This window comes from Piliocolobus tephrosceles, chromosome 5 (assembly GCF_002776525.5).
Source record: "Piliocolobus tephrosceles isolate RC106 chromosome 5, ASM277652v3, whole genome shotgun sequence".
Classification (NCBI taxonomy): domain Eukaryota; kingdom Metazoa; phylum Chordata; class Mammalia; order Primates; family Cercopithecidae; genus Piliocolobus; species Piliocolobus tephrosceles.
The window spans coordinates 133,914,503-133,931,103 of NC_045438.1; the positions used below are offsets into that span (position 1 = coordinate 133,914,503).

Sequence of the window (16,601 nt, forward strand, 5' to 3'; positions counted from 1 at the left end):
GTTAACGAAGGGATTAACTGGCATTGAATTTTTAGACAGGCGAAAAGAAAAAAGTTATTTAGTAAACAAAACTGCGCTCCTTCACAAGTGCTGGTTTCCTAGCTAGGAGTCTGAGCTCTTTACGTCCAATTTTCCCGCTTCCCACTGTCGCCAAACCAAAGTTAAAATGAGTCCTCTAGTCCTCTACGCGCGCCTCAAAATGACCCCTCAGGAGAGCGGTAGGGGTGATGTCATCGCTGCGCGACGACAGGAAGTAAGATCCTGTCCTGTGCAGCTCGGGGTTCCGGGCTTCTGCCTCAGACATCGCCGCGATCTCCTCTCCCCTCCAATCCTATCCGTGATGGACGATGCCCGCGAGTCGCCCTCCGACAAAGGTGGAGAGACAGGGGAGTCGGATGAGACGGCCGCTGCGTCCGGGGACCCGGGGGCTACCGACACGGATGGAATCCCAGAGGAAACTGACGGAGACGCCGATGCGGACTTGAAAGAAGCTGCAGCGGAGGAAGGCGAGGTAGGAAGAGATGTATTGATGAGGCTGAACGAATACCCAGAGATTGTGTTACTGGGTGCTTGCCGGGCTTCTGTTTAGTCCCTCCCAAGTTACGAGAACTCGAACTCACCAGAACTCCCTCCAAATGGTTAATCTTGAGGGGGAAGAGAGCGGACGACCAAACAGAACTCCAGTACTGGTTCGGTTCCAGAGGCTCAAGCACTGCGTTAATATTTTTAGTCTTGTCTTTAGGGATTAAAGCTACTTCTAAGGGAGTTTTAATAGCCTATTGGCTTTGGTGGTGAGGAAACTGGGATCCAGTGGCACACTGAGACGTAGTGCAAGAGCTAAAACCCAGGATTCGTAGCACCCCTTTCACCGCAATATGGTTCCTCTTAGATGTTAAGACAACTTTTTTTCTTTATAGGAAGGAGGATCGATCAAACCTGTCAAAGGGAGATAGACTTTTATAGAGTTACAGGTTAAATCGAACGCAATTTAACCTGTAACTCTGTAAGAGTGTCGCCCGGGCTGTAGTACAATGGCGTGATCTCTGGCTCACTGCAACCTCCGCCTCCCGGGTTCACGCGATTCTCTTGCTTCAGCCTCCCAAGTAGCTGGGATTACAGGCTCACACCACCATGCCCGGCTAATTTTTGTATTTTTAGTAGAGACGGGATTTTACCATGTTGGCCAGGCTGGTCTCGAACTCCTGACCTCGTGATCCGCCCGCCTCGGCCTCCCAAAGTGCTGGGATTACAGGCATGAGCCACAGCACCCGGTGATCAGGGACCCATCAGTTGGGTCTGGTGTTTTTATGCTACAGAGAGTTCAGCAGTGTTGCCTAGCTGAACATCGGTAAGGACCAGAAACTCATCGTTCTCCGGATTACATTTCTAGAAGTAGAATCTTGGGGTCTTAGAGCTAGAAGGGATTTAAGAGATCGTGAAGTGAACAGTAGATTAGATGGAAATAGCTTTTCAGAGCATAAAGTTGCATAAAAATGTATAAAGTAAGAACTTTTAGAAAAAGAGAAAATTTTGCCGGGCGCGGTGGCTCACGCCTGTAATCTTTGGGAGGCAGAGGTGGGTGGATCGCCTGAGGTCAGGAGATCCCCAATATGGGGAAACCCTGTCTTTACTAAAAATACAAAAATTAGCTGGGCATGGTGGCAGGCGCCTGTAATCCCGGCTACTTAGGAGGCTGAGGCACAAGAATCGCTTGAACCTAGGAGGCAGAGGTTGCAGTGAGCCGAGATCGCACCACTGCACTCCAGCTTGGGTGCCAGAGTGAAACTCCGTCTCGAAAAAAAGAAAAAGAGAACATTTGACAAAAGTATTTTAAGGCAGATTTCTTTTTTTGTTTTTGTTTTTGTTTTTGAGACTGAGTACTCGCTCTGTCGCCCAGGCTGGAGTGTGCAGTGGCGCGATCTCGGCTCACTGCAAGCTCCTTTAAGGCAGTTTTTGTTTGTTGAGACAAGGTCTCACTCTGTCACCCAGCCTGGAGTGCAGTGGCACAGTCTCTGCCTCCTGGGCTCAAGCAACCCTCTTATCTCAGCCTCCCCAGTAACTGGGATTGCAAGCATACTGCACCACGCTCAGCTGAAGTTTTTGTTTTGTTTTGTTTTTTTTCGTTTTTGAGATGGAGTCTCGCTCTGTTGCCCAGGCTGGAGTGCAATGGCACAATCTCCGCCTACTGCAACCTCTGCCTCCCAGGCTCAAGTGATTCTCCTGCCTCAACCTCCCCAGTAACTGGGATTACAGGCACGTGCCACTGTGCCCAGCTAATTTTTGTATTTTTAGTAGAGCCGAGGTTTCACCAAGTTGCCCAGGCTGGTCTTGAACTCCTGACCTCGTGATCTATCTGCCTCAACCTCCCAAAGTTCTGGGATTATAAGCATGAGCCACCACACCTGGCCAGCTAAAGGTTTTTTAAATATTGTTTTGGTAGAGACAAGGTCTCATTATATTGCCCAGTCTGGTCTCCAACTCATTGAGCTCACCAAAGTGCTAAGATTACAGGTGGGAGCCACCATGCCTGGCCAAGAAGGAAACTTTAAAACAGGTGTCAAGGACAGCAAGGATTTGAATAATTAGCTTGGTACACTAGAGAGCTCACTACATATATAAATTTGCACCGAACAGAGGATAAAATTATGTTGTTTCTGAAACACTTTTAAAAATCAATCATGTACTAGACCATGAAGAAAAATATGAATTCTTAAAAGTAGAAATCATAACAGGCCACATCTTGTTAATGCAATGCGTTAAACTTGAAATTAACTACAAAAAGCTTCTCCCCCACCAAAAAAGAACCCCCTGGAAATTTTAAACTATTTTTTAAATAGCCTTTAGACTAAAGAAATTAATAGAACACTTTATCAAATTACATGGGATTTGACCAAAGCTTTATTTAAAGAAAAATGTATAGCCTTACATATTTTTATTAACAACCAGAAGATATTGCAAATAAGTACCTAACTCAAGAGACCAGAAAAAGGGCCTAGTGGAGTGGGTCACACCTACAGACCTAGCTACCTGGCAGGCTGACACAGGAGGATCACTTGAGGCTGCAGTGAGCTATGATCCACCCTGGGCAACAGAGTGAGTCTGGGGAAAAAACAAACAGGCCGGGCGCAGTGGCTCAAGCCTGTAATCCCAGCACTTTGGGAGGCCGAGGCGGGCGGATCACGAAGTCAGGAGATCGAGACCATCCTGGCTAACACGGTGAAACCCCGTCTCTACTAAAAAATACAAAAAAACTAGCCGGGCGAGGTGGCCGGCGCCTGTAGTCCCAGCTACCAGGGAGGCTGAGGCAGGAGAATGGTGTAAACCCGGGAGGCGGAGCTTGCAGTGAGCTGAGATCCGGCCACTGCACTCCAGCCCGGGCGACAGAGCTAGACTCCGTCTCAAAAAACAAACAAACAAACAAACAAACAAAAAACAACAGATAAAGAACAAAATAAATCAGAAGAGTGTAGGAACAAGGAGTTAATAAGGATACAAGTAGACACTAATGAATTAGCACATTAAAAAACATAAATGATAAAATTAAAACCTGATTACTTAAAATGTAAATGTACATTGCAAAATATGAAAGGCTATAGGCACTAATATGGAGATCTTTAAAGCTATAAAGACATTTAGTGTTGAAGTTTAGGCCAAATAAATGTGAAAATCTGAGAAAAACAGGTGAATTTTTAAAGAAAATACAAACCACCAAACTTGAAGCACAAAGAAGTTAGAAAACTTGTATAAATCGGTAAGTAAAAAGAAATTGAAAAGGTTGTCAAAGATAGACTACCTTAATCCCATCTATCCCCATATTCCTGTATGAGTTTAAATTTGAATTCCTCTTTAGGGACAAGTTAAATCTCATTAATGAGTTTTGTAGTATACTTACGGTTGTACATTAAGTCAGAGGGGGTGAAGTTTGGATTTGATTTTTATTGTTATAAACAGGCAGTTTTTTTAAGTTCAGGGGGTACATGTGCAGGATGTGCAGGTTTTGATACATAACTAAATGTGTGTCATAGGGGTTTGTTGTATAGATTATTTCATCTCCCAGGTATTAAGCCTAGTATCCATTAGTTATTTTTCATGATCCTTTCCCTCCTGCCACCCTTTACCCTCCCATAAACCCCAATGTGTGTTCCCCTCTATGTGTCCATGTGTTCTCATCATTTAGTTCCCACTTATTAGTGAGAACATGCAGTATTTGGTTTTCTGTTCCCACATTAGTTTGCTAAAGATAATGGCCTCCAGCTCCGTCCATGTCCCTGCAAAGGACATGATCTCCTTCTTTTTTATGGCTGTATAGTATTTCATGGTGTATACTGGAAAATACATTTTCTTTATCCAGTCTATCACTGATGGTCATTTAGGTTGATTCCATGTCTTTGCTATTGTCAATAGCACTGCAATGAACATAAGTGTGGATGTTTCTTTATAATAGAATAATTTATATTCCTGTGGGTATGTACCCAGTAATGGGACTGCTGGGTCAAATGGGAATTCTGTCTTTGGGCCTTTGAGGAGTCGCCACGCTGCCTTCCTCAATGGTGAACTGCTTTACACTCCAACCAAGAGTTTACAAGCTTTCCTTTGCCTCCACAACCTTGCCAGTGTCTGTTATTTTTTGACTTTTGAATAGTAGCCATTCTGACTGATATGAGACGGTATCTCATTATGGTTTTGATTTGCATTTCTCTAATCAGTGATGCTGAGCTTTTTTTCATATGATTTTTGACCACAGGTATGTCTTCTTTTGAGAAGTGTCTTTGCCTACCTTTTAATGGGGTTTAAACAGGCATTTATTAAACATCCAGCATAAGTAAAATTGTGTTAAATGCTGATGGGGGAGAGATATAAATAATAAGAGACAAACCTATCTTCAAAAAGACTAGTAATGTGAAATAAACATTTGCATGAAACAGTAGGATTGAAGGATAAGAACAAAAGAGCAAATTGAAATAAACACTGTTTTAATGAGAAGGGGCCTCCTTTTTAATATTCTTTCCATATGGAGTCATCAGCAGTAAAGAGATCTATAGATCTGGAAGCAGAAGAGCTGGCTGGATGGAGGGGACTTTGCTGACATCCCCTCTAAAGAATACGGTCAGAAGAGTGGGTCCAGAGGGAGAGTGGTGATCACGATCCTTGGCATTTCATCACCCTTGTAAACAGATACTGGAGCTGTGCTCATAGCCGAACCGGAAAACTAGATTATTTAGCAGGTTTTCTTTCCACGGCTGAGCCATAATCTTCCCTTAGGAGAGATACTGTATCTTATCCTTGATGGTACAGTCAGTGCCTAAAACTGAAAAACTACTCAATAAATGGATTTATTGTTTTGTAATAAGGATAATGTCTTCTTACTTTGCCCAAGCCTCGAAAGTAGGCCAAATATGTAATAGAGTTTCTTTCATCTTCCCAGCTCAAGAGTCAGGATGTCTCAGATTTAACAACAGTTGAAAGGGAAGACTCATCATTACTTACTCCTGCAGCCAAAAAACTGAAAATAGATACCAAAGAAAAGAAAGAGAAGAAGCAGAAAGTAGATGAAGATGAGATTCAGAAGATGCAGTAAGTCACTTTCTTATCATTCCCCATTTCAAGGCTCTCACTTGACCACACAAATTTAATAAATTTTTCTTGGTATTTAAATTTTCTTTTATAAACTCAAAAGAAAATAAAACGATTAATACATTATGGCTGGGCATGGTGGCTCACGCCTGTAATCCCAACATTTCAGAAGGCCAAGGTGGGAGGATTTCTTGAGGTCCAAGTTTGAGACCAGCCTGGGCAACATAGTGAAACCCTATCTCTAATGTTATGTTACATTACATTACGGTTTTTTTTTTTTGAGACAGAGTCTTACTGTGTTGCCCAGGATGGAGTGCAATGGTATGATCTCAGCTCACTGCAGCCTCTGCCTCCTGAGTTCAAACAATTCTCATGCCTCAGCCTCCCGAGTAGCTGGGACTACAGGCATGCACCACCATGCCTGGCTAATTTTTGTATTTTTAGTAGAGACAGGGTTTCACTATGTTGGCTAGGCTGGTCTTGAACTCATGACCTCAGGTGATCTGCCTGCCTCAGCCTCCCAAAGTGCTGGGATGACAGGCATGAGCCACTGCGCCTGGCCTCTATTTAAAATTTTTTTTTTTTTTTTTTTGAGACGGAGTTTCGCTCTCATCGCTCAGGCTGGAGTGTAGTGGCGGCATCTCTGCTCACTGCAACCTCCACCTTCCGGTTTCAAGCAATTCTCCTGTCTCAGCCTCCCGTGTAGCTGGGACTACAGGCGCCCGCCACCATGCCTGGCTAATTTTTGTATTTTTAGTAGAGACAGGGTTTCACCATGTTGGCCAGGTTGGTCTCGAACTCCTGACCTCATGATCAGCCCACAGAGTTCACTCTAAGTATATAGTTGGGTATAATGTTTGGATATGTACCTTTTCAAAGTTTTTTTAGATGTTTGATATGTATAGCTAAATATTTTCATGTCAGTAAATTTGCTCATAAATAGTAATTTTTAATGGCTACAATTGAATCCCATTATGTTGTTGAACTATAATTTAACCAATTCCTATAGTGGTTCTGGTTGGGTATTTGTACTTTTGACATTATGATGAGGATATTTGGACATATCTTTGCATACTTGTCCATTACTTCCTAAGATAAATTCCTAGAGGTATAATTGCTAATTCAAATAGTATGAACATTTTCAAAGGCTTTTCATATGTATTTCCAAATTTCTCTCCAAAAAGGTGTTCCAGTTCACTCTGCCAGCATGTGTGAGTTTGTGTCCCATATTCTAATACCATTCTTTTTTTAATAGTGGTCTGATTTATGAAAAATGTTATCTATGAAAATATTTCCTTAGTTAATAATGTTTCCCCCATGTTGGTTGACCATTGGTATTTTTGTAAATTTCCTGTTCATATACTTTGTTCATTTTCAAAAATTGATATGGCCCCTTTATTCGTTTGAAAGAATTATACATTAGGAGTATTAACTGTTTCCACATATTTTGCAGATATTTCTCCTAAATCTGTTAATGTTGAAAACTACTGGTTTGATCATAAATTTGTATATTAAATTTTTACCATCAGTATGAAATTCAGTAAGGTAGAGTTATGGAGATAGAGTCTACTGCTGAAAACACAGTCTGTATAGTATGATACAGTGACCCAATGTTGTTCTTTTTGTTAACAGGTAAGAAAAGAAGTTTTTATTTTATGTTTTCTCAAATTCCTTTGGAGTAGAAGTGTTTTATCTTCATTCCTCAAGGCACCAAGCCTAATGCCATTGACCCCTTAAGAATTCATTTTTGAATTGTCTGAGACTTTTATTGACTTAATAATATCTTTAGTATTCATTCTTACAAGTTAACTTAGTTACCTGGATCTTTGTTTAGAATCCTGGTTTCGTCTTTTTCTGAGGAGCAGCTGAACCGTTATGAAATGTATCGCCGCTCAGCTTTCCCTAAGGCAGCCATCAAAAGGGTAAGGATGGACCACCACACTTCATCTCCATCATGTTTTAGAACTGAACTCAAGAGCCATGTCCACTGGCATTTGAAGTGAGGTGTTAGACAAGTCAGTGGATTATTTAGGTGGGGAAAAAAAATGCACCTCAATTATCTTACCTTCTTCTGTGAATTATTTGGTACTGTGTTCCAAAGCCAGTCTTTGACTGTTGTAGTCACGGAGGCTTTCTCTTTCTTTCAAGCTGATCCAGTCCATCACTGGCACCTCTGTCTCTCAGAATGTTGTTATTGCTATGTCTGGTATTTCCAAGGTTTTCGTCGGGGAGGTGGTAGAAGAAGGTGAGTAGTGTTGGTTACAAATACTGGATTGTACCTGTGGTGGTCTTATTTTTAAGAATATCTATACAAAGGAGCTTATTAAAGGACCTGTGGGAGTTCTCATTTGCATTTGAAGTTGACCAAGTGGGGAGCCCTGTATTCAGGAGAACATGACCATTATTCCTTGCAAGTTTCAATAACAGATGGCAAGGAACCATCTGGGAAATCCCCTCCCTGATTCCTTTCTCAGCCCAGGGTGACAGAAGTAGACTTTGTATTTTCTGCAGTGGACTTTGCTCATTTCTGCTGCCAAGTAAAGATACAAGAAAAGCAATCACAGGGCTGACCTATGTGGGATGGAGAGTTGTCCCTAATGTTGTGATCCCTGGGAACTGCCTGCCCCCTTTGTTGAGTAAAAAGCCTGGATGTTTCCCATTGCTACTCTGACTGGTGAAATCTTTTTTTTTTTTTAATTTATTTTTTTAAGCAGGAGATAGATACTGTTAAATTATTATTATTTTTTGAGACAGGGTCTTGCTCTGTCGCCCAGGCTGGAGTGCAGTGGCGTGATCTTTATTTTTTCTTTTAATATTTTTTATGTTTCCTTTTACAAATCACAAATTTAGATGGTGTACAAAATGAGATGGTAACAGTGGTGTGATCATAGCTCACTACAACCTCAAACTCCTAGGCTCAAAGGATCCTCCTGCCTCAGCCTCCCAAGTAGCTGGGACCGCAGGCATGCACTACTACACCTGGCTAATTTTTATTTTTATATAGTTATTTGAGACAGGATCTCACTCTGTTACCCAGGCTAGAGTGCCTTGATCATGCGATCACAGCTTACTGCAACAGTGAGCTCCTGGACTCAGGTGATTCTCCTGCCTCAGCCTGAGTAGTTGAGACCACAGGTGCGCACCACTACCCCTGGCTAATTTTCAAATTTTTTTGTAGAGACAAGGTTTTGCCATGTTGCCCAGGTTGGTCTCAAACTCCTGGGCTCAAGCAATCCTCCCACCTTGGCCTCCCTAACTGCTGGGATTACAGGCATGAGCCACAGCATATGGCCTATAGGAAATATATTTTAAACTGTTGTCTATGATAAAGCCTGTTATGAGATGTTATACTAAAAAAAATCTTCTGTTAAAAAGGAAAAATGTTTTGGTTTATTTCCTTAGCAAGCTTAAGAAAAGTTAACGAGAATTACAGGACTCAAAAGGATTATGTGATTAGTAAATTATTGTATGATAATCAGACTTTCTCCTTACCCTCTGTTTAGCACTGGATGTATGTGAGAAGTGGGGAGAAATGCCACCACTACAACCCAAACATATGAGGGAAGCCGTTAGAAGGTTAAAGTCAAAGGGACAGATCCCTAACTCGAAGCACAAAAAAATCATCTTCTTCTAGACCAAAGTCTAGAAAGGCCTGTATTACTGACGGAAGGATTGGTTCCAGACTTCCTAGAAGACTGTCTGCACTGGTGCTTTAGTATCTCAGGCCTCCCAGGATTCCATGATGATTTTAACATCTTTCTCAAAACTCTGATATTTATCACACCTAGAAAGTATGTAGCCTGATTGATACTTGCCTTGACTAAATTTTGGGACCTCTTGGGGCATTTTGAAGTATTTAACTGTCTTGGCCAGTTGGAAGATGTATGGGCCATAGGCATATTCTGGACAGGGGAACTGCTTTCAGAGAGAAAACCTTTCCAAGAGAGTTTTGTTTTGTTTTGTTTGAGATAGGGTCTTGCTCTGTTACCTAGGCTGGAGTTCAGCGGCATGACTGCAGCCTTAAATTCCTGGACTTCAGTGACCCTCCCGCCTCAGTCTCCTGAGTAGCTAAGACTACAGGCACGCACTACTGTGCCCAGCTAACTTATTTTTATTTTTTATGGAGATAGGGTCTTGCTTTGTTGCCCAGGCTGGTCGTGAACTCCTGGCTTCAAGCAGTCCTCCTGCCTCAGCCTCCTAAAGTGTCGAGGGCTTTAATGGTTTCACATTGAAGTCTGAAGTTGCTAAGACTCAGGTTGTTTCTTACATCTGGTTTTAAGTAGATGAAACAACCAGAAACTTACTTGTGATACTCTGCCACGAAGGATGCGGCGATGGCAGGAATAGTGGAATAATTGGTGCTTGTAAACATTTAAGATTCTCCTGTGGATTCTCACCAGAGTGATCATTAAACTGTTTTCCAACTTGCCCTAGGTGTATTCATTTTCTGTCTAGCTGGTTGGAATGGGAAGTTGGTCATTCTTTTTTGGTGTTCCAATACAACTGGTTTTGGCTATTTTGTGAAAATTTGAGCCCTTTTTCTAGTAGAACCATTAAACTTTTATCTCATAAAAGAGTACTTCAAGCACTGTTAAAAACAGTGTAATAATCTTCTCCCCCTAAGAGTGAAACGAAAATAAACAATATAAAAGCCCATATATTTCAGATTCTTATCAACAGATACACAACAACCATTATGGTTTAATACATTTAATTTGTTTTTTCAGGTGGTTCACAGAACCAGTACACTCAAGGTTTGACTAGATATTGCAACATTAAAATTTCCCAATACTGACCAGGATTCTAGTTCATCAGATACATTCTCATTGTTTTCCTCAAATAGAGGTGAATGAAGTGACCTTTTTTTGACAGTGATTAGCAGTAATAAGGCTACGATATGCAATTGGCAATCCCCAAGAATTCTTTCCTGTCTACCATTCAGTGTCACAGGGAGAAGGATTTTGAAGCTGTTCTCTTGTGAAGCTTTCCTGAGCATGTCTTAGTAAAGATTCTAATTCTGTTTAGCACCCTCAGTGGGGGAAACAGAATTAGATACTACAAGTATCTTACATTAAAACCCATGGCTTTAAACATGTACTTAGCCAATGGAGAAAACACTTCAGTGGGGCATTCCACAAAGAAATGCTTTAAGACTCAGGCTACCTCTTGAACAAAAATTAATAAACTGACAAAAAAGATACTCTCTCAGCTCTAACAGGAATTTTTTTAGAAGTCGTAGGAACTATATCTATGGCAGTTAGAGATACTGAACAAGGCTGAAACTTAATAAATAACAAGTGAGGAAGATCAAATCCCAAGTCTGGCCACTTAGCAAAGCCTCACTGTTAAAGGTGATCCAGGAGTGTTTCCCCTTGTGCCATGGGGAAAATAATCCCAATTCAATAGCTACTACCTATACCTACCCAGAGGTGCACGGGAATATTCCTATTCTGACAGAAGGTAGGGGAGCAACTAGGTAAAGGCCTTAGTCTCTGAAAGGATAGTGCTTCACACCAGTTTCTCTCTGAAACCCTTAGTAATGACTATGACAAATCATGAGGCAGTGACACACCTTTTACTGTTCTCAAATAACAAGATGTCATCGAACTAACTTGTGTACCAAAGTTCAGTTGTTTCCATAGTTTTATGATCTTACTATAACTGATTTTAGAAGTTTAGGCCAATATTAAACAAGAGAAAAAAAAAAAAAGCGAGGGTAAAGGTTTGGAATGAAAAGTTCCCATATTACTATGGCAGTATTTCAAACTACCTTCTTTCCACTACCACCCATCCCCCAACCCGTTTACCACGAAGGGAAAAGTAATCTGAGTTAAATGGAAGCATTTAAGTTACAGGGGTATGTGAGGGGTGGTGTTTATCCCTTGTATATTCCATACACGGGAGCCATTCCTTTCAGAACCATAAAAAGCGGACATAAAGGTTGAAGCCCATGGCAAAATGAGGGTCAGATGAAATGTATGGTAAAGAGCAGCCATCATGTGAATAGAACCCACCTGTTTTATATCAGGAAAACCAGGTTAATTATTCCAGTGAGTTGAAAACAGAATTTGGGATTGATAGCCATCCTTGCAGCCCAGTTAAAGAAAGGATTTAAACTCTAGTCCATACACACTAAAGCATATACCCAGCACATGCATGTAAACAGGTGTAGACAGCACAGATAATACATAGTTGTAAATGCTTCACAGCTGAATTGGTGATGTGCAGTGGCTGAAGTCTTTGAGGGACAGTGGTGCTCTCTCTCCAGACATTTTCTTGAGGTATTGTTATTTCTTATTCCAAGTCTTGTAGCCCTAAGGCAGAAATCATAAGCAGTCCAAAAGGGCTGACACTGCTTTTTCCTTGCATATTTTCCTGTATACTTATCCTAAGGACTACCACCACTTCACATTTCTTATGAACAGGAATATGAAATTAGGCAAGCTGATTTTTTACTAAAATCCCATGGGATAATAACCCCTATCACATTTCCTGAGGGAGAATTTCAAGACACAATGGCCAAAGCTGCCACATAAGGAAAGCCAGAAATTCTAAGACTCCATTTGTCACATGGACAAGAGCTCTGGACTCCTTTAGAGAGCCAGAGACCTAACTGAGCTCCAGCCATTAAGAGGCTGGCCTTGGTACTTACTGGATATGTTTTTACTCCCTGCCCACAAGCACAAGCGTAGGTAAAAGTATACCAAGAAATGCCTATTCGACATTTTCTTTGCATGGAGGGATGCCAGAGGTATATGGTGGGTGAGGGGAGGAAAGGATAAGAGAATCAGAATATGATTTTAAACCAATTCAGGTGAGCCTAAGGTGGAATAATTATATTTTCCAGCTACCAGATCTCCTTCCTCCCCCTTCAAGAACATTAGAGATGCCATACTTAAGACCAGTGATCCATTCAGATCAACATTCTGCCTTTGAAAGAGGCACTAAGGAGTAGTTTGTCGAGGGACACAGTTACCCTCTCAGTTGTATATTACCAAGTAGCCCTACTTTTCTCTAATTCCTTGTAGAAGGCTGTCATGCAAGGATTCCTCATAAACCTGCACCCATGTGTAGTGTCTGCTGGCATCACTTCTTAGACAATGAGCTCCTTACATTTCTGATTTGCTATGAGAAGTGCTTTCTTTACTAAGGCTATGAGATAGAGCCCTAGAGCTAGTAGTACAGGACCAGGTCCTTGCTCTTGATTGGATTATTTAATCTAACTCCCCTCTGCTTTCATCTTTGCAGGATAGAGTCTATATTTTAAAGATGTGTCCTCATATGGATATACCTCCACCCCCTGATAATTTTGGCTGTTCTCTGGACCTTTCCTCCCTTCATCATGTATCTTGTAAATAAGGTCACTAGAAACAGATAATTCGATCAAGACATATCCATGGTTTTGTATAAAGCTCTGTTCTCTGTTATCTCCAAAAGCCCTTCCTGATGATGCCCACAGGGCAATTACGCTTTTGGCCACAGCAGCACGTTGATCTCTCCTCCCCTCAGCAATGCTTCAGTTTCTTCCCTGAGTTCTAACAGTGTTCAGGTACATCAGTTGATAATTCTTCCATAAATACATTTCCTTATATTATGTTGAACCTCACCTATCAGTTTTCTAAGTATTCTCAGCCCTGCTTATTGTAACCCTTCTGTGGTTTTGTGTTTTTTTGTTTGTTTGTTTTGAGATGGAGTCTCACTGTTGCCAGGCTGGAGTATAGCGGCGTGATCTCGGCTCACTGCAACCTCTGCCTCCCGGGTTCAAGTGATTCTCCTGCTTCAGCCTCTCAAGTAGCTGGAACTACAGGCACCTGCCACCACGCCCAGCTAATTTTTGTATTTTTAGTGGAGACGGGGGTTTCACCATGTTGGCCAGGATGGTCTCGATCTCCTGAATTTGTGATCTCCCTGCCTCGGCCTCCCAAAGTGCTGGGATTACAGACGTGAGCCACTGCGCACAGCTGGCTTTGTATTTTTTAAACCTCTTCTAGTCTACCTTTCACTGCCTGGAAGTAGTGACATTTGATTTCACTGTAAAATCCTACTTTTAGGTCATTTATAAAAATTTTAAATAAGGTTGAACCAAGCATCAAGCCTTAGGTAACTTCCCATTAGCATTTTCTCCAGAAAGATGTTTCTTTGTTCCTAAGTCTCTATTTCTTAAGCATGAAAAATTCCCACCATCCCATAGTAACTGGTGTTTCAAAAATTGCCTTAGTAAAGAAACTTAACAAAAGTCTGAATTGGGTCCTGTTCCTTGGTGAATACATTTTTTCTTTCTAGTCAAATGAAGTGTTGAGAGTGGGGAAGGAACAAAGAAATCTATGATTGGTTGTGATCTATTAGTTGTAAACACCACTGCAATTACATGTTTCTTTTTATCTTAATCAAACTAGAGTATGCAAGTCAAGCTTAATTTCCCATAAAAGAAACCTTTTCACTTTTCCTTCAATATGGAAAGGTGAATGGTCAAGACTTCAGTAACATCACTAAATTACTATTTTACCATCTTGCCAAGTAAAGGTAAGTTAACTGATGAACATCTGTCCAATTAACACAGCTTCAAGTGTATCACAGGACAGTATGAATGAAGGGATAGAACTGGAGAAGAATTCAAAGGAAAGAAAGAGGGTAATAGCTATTTTATAGGGCAGGGGGCAAAACCTAGCTGGGATGAAGGATTTTTGTTTTAACTTGAGTCAAAATACATGATTTTGAAAAGCCACAGTGATGGAGGGAAGTGAAAGGCAACAGGTTGAGTTGTTTATGTAAAAGTTTAAAACACATTTTTAGCTCCCAGACCACCAAGTGCTGAGGAGAGAACTGGGAAGGTCACAGAGCTGCGAAAGCAGATGTGCCAAGGACCCCTGGGAGACGGAAGAGCCACTCAGCACAGCTGGGGAAGACAAGCAGGACTCCAGGTGGACAATAGGGGGCTCAGAAGCAAGCTCCCCCACTGACCCCTGGCATATCATGCCACCAACCTAGCTCAGAGTCAGAAATTTTTTCTGGATTTAAATTTCAAATAAGTTGTATTATAAAGGGGAAAGATTAAATGACTGAGCCATTACTGTGGTTTACTTTCTACCATAGCATCACAATGATGAAAGTATAACAGAAAGGAAGCTTAACCTGGAAAGGTCTGATTGTGTTATTGGCCAAATTGATATGGGCTTGGTTCCTTTTCCCAAAAGGGCAGAGTCCAGGTCTCCCTTATTCTTGTATCTCTCCTGCCCCCTTCCCCCACACTCCTCTGCTGGGCTATTTCCTGTTCCACTGTACTACCATGGCCAAAGCTCAGGCCAAGGACTTTTCAGGTCTGCTATGGGAAGCTCTGGGACATGGAATCTTTGGTGGCTCTGTGGGTGACCGAGGAGGTGGGTACTTTTGCTTGTTCACACAGGCTTGTGAAGGAAGCAAATGTCCCTTCCATGAAACCATGAGGTGAAATGGCCCTACAGTGTTGAGAAGATTCCACCTAGTACACAGAGGGCCAAAAGGCTTTATACAGGCAAGACATGATGCTTGTGCCACACACAGGGCACGCCCCAGTTTCCTGGGATACAGTCATGCTTTGCCCTTGTCCTCCATCCAAGTAAGAACAGCCAGTGGAAAGCACAAGTGAAGTGAGTGCTCCCCAGTCCCTCCGGCATCCGTAGTGACTTATTCAGCACTGGACAGTGCCCTCTGTCCTAGGTGGTGCTACTGCTGGTGATATAGCCTCTCTCCTTGGCACAGATGGCTGAGCCACTGGTTTCAGAGCTCAAAGAAGGGGTTATATTTCCTAATCTCCTGAAGAAGTTTTTCTTTATCCTGGTTGGCATTGGCCAATGCTTGTTTAGTTTCTATAAGTTCTTTTTGTAGGATAGGCAGTTCTTTCACCTGAGGAACAATAAGTAGTTCACAGTTACATATGGTAATACCATCTTGCAACATCAGCCAGGAAAGGGAACAGGGAGAAAGAGTTCAAGGAGAAAAATCCACAAGTTAGGTCAATGATCAAGATGACCATTTATTTTCTAAGAGCTTGATTCCCTCTTCATAGTTCACTGGCAGGTGCAGTATGTCCTCAGCAACCATTCCTCTCCAGCTCCTGACATTTATCCTGTAGTCAGCACTTCTAGAAGCCGCTGCTAGGTGACAGGAACCCAAAATACCCACATGCAGGCAGCACATGCAACCTTTTTGCCCCCCAACCCTGGGTTTTACCAGCTTCGCAAGTATAGCCCCCAAGGGTTATGGGTAGGTACTGTTCTGTTAGGTCCTCACCTGCTGTTCAAAAACCTCTCCTGTGGGCACCAAAAACACCTGTTCTTTTGGGGGCTGTCTCTTCTCACTTTTAAGTACTTCCGCTGATGGTTTGTCCTGAGCAGCAGCTAGAGAAAACAAGTAAAAGTTCTAAGTGACAAATTGCTGCCAACTCCCAAACAGTTCCTAGGTGTCACCTATTCACTTTTAGGAGAAAAAAGAGGCAGAGAAACCAACAGGCTGACAAGCCTGACTCACCGCCTATGTGGAACACACCATCATCACTCCTCTTCAGCACAACATGTTCCATGGCCAGAGTGATGGGGATGGGGCCTGGAGATGTTGGATAGATGGGGGGGATATCATCCTGCAGGAAAGAGGGAAACCACATGATGCCCCCCACCAGCTCAGAGCAATTTAACACAACCCATGCTCCCATCATTCAGCTTGAAACAGCTTTATGCCAGTTTCTCCATACATTCTTGGAAGGTTTAAGAGGCATAGCAGATTCTCCCATCTAGAGATGGTGAAACTGAGGATCAGATAACCTGATGGCTTCCACGTGGTAATGCTGCATGTCAAAGACAGGGTTAGGGTTACAGACAAGGTCTCCTCACCTGAACCCTGGCTTTTCTGATAGCAACACACATTTACGTACCACTATAACACTGACAGAGAATGCAAATGTGTATTAGTATTTCTTCACTTGATCCTCATCATATTTTACAGTGAAAAGGGAAGAGGTTAACAGGTGTCACTGCTTCCTTGCTTGACAAAGT

At 42.0% G+C, this 16,601-nt stretch overlaps 2 protein-coding genes across 7 annotated transcripts in view; one reads left to right on the forward strand and one right to left on the reverse strand.

The window, feature by feature from the left end:
- The first annotated feature begins 214 nt into the window (after window positions 1-214).
- Window positions 215-14,563, forward strand: TAF11 (TATA-box binding protein associated factor 11). Of its 5 annotated transcripts, none has more exons than XM_023212571.2 (6): window positions 215-511; window positions 5,426-5,574; window positions 6,759-6,785; window positions 7,409-7,496; window positions 7,723-7,819; window positions 14,368-14,563. In XM_023212571.2, exons 1-6 carry the CDS (start codon window positions 341-343, stop codon window positions 14,532-14,534), a joined length of 699 nt encoding a protein of 232 aa, XP_023068339.1. In that variant the 5' UTR covers window positions 215-340; the 3' UTR covers window positions 14,535-14,563. The 5 variants fall into 5 exon arrangements, with proteins under 5 accessions (XP_023068339.1, XP_023068343.1, XP_023068341.1 ...); XM_023212575.2 differs by lacking the exon at window positions 14,368-14,563 and adding an exon at window positions 13,263-13,325; XM_023212573.2 differs by lacking the exon at window positions 14,368-14,563 and adding an exon at window positions 9,078-10,004.
- UHRF1BP1 (UHRF1 binding protein 1) overlaps window positions 10,269-16,601 on the reverse strand; it is an 83,310-nt gene continuing 76,977 nt past the window's right edge. Inside the window, exons 19-21 of one of the 2 annotated variants that reach the window (XM_023212568.3) lie at window positions 16,081-16,189; window positions 15,844-15,950; window positions 10,269-15,456 (exon numbers count right to left, since the gene is read on the reverse strand). In XM_023212568.3, coding sequence (XP_023068336.2) covers window positions 15,331-15,456; window positions 15,844-15,950; window positions 16,081-16,189 — 342 coding nt within the window. In that variant the 3' untranslated portion in view covers window positions 10,269-15,330. Of the gene's footprint in view, window positions 15,457-15,632; window positions 15,708-15,843; window positions 15,951-16,080; window positions 16,190-16,601 lie in introns of those variants that run through there. The other variant, XM_023212569.3, reaches the window with a different exon arrangement.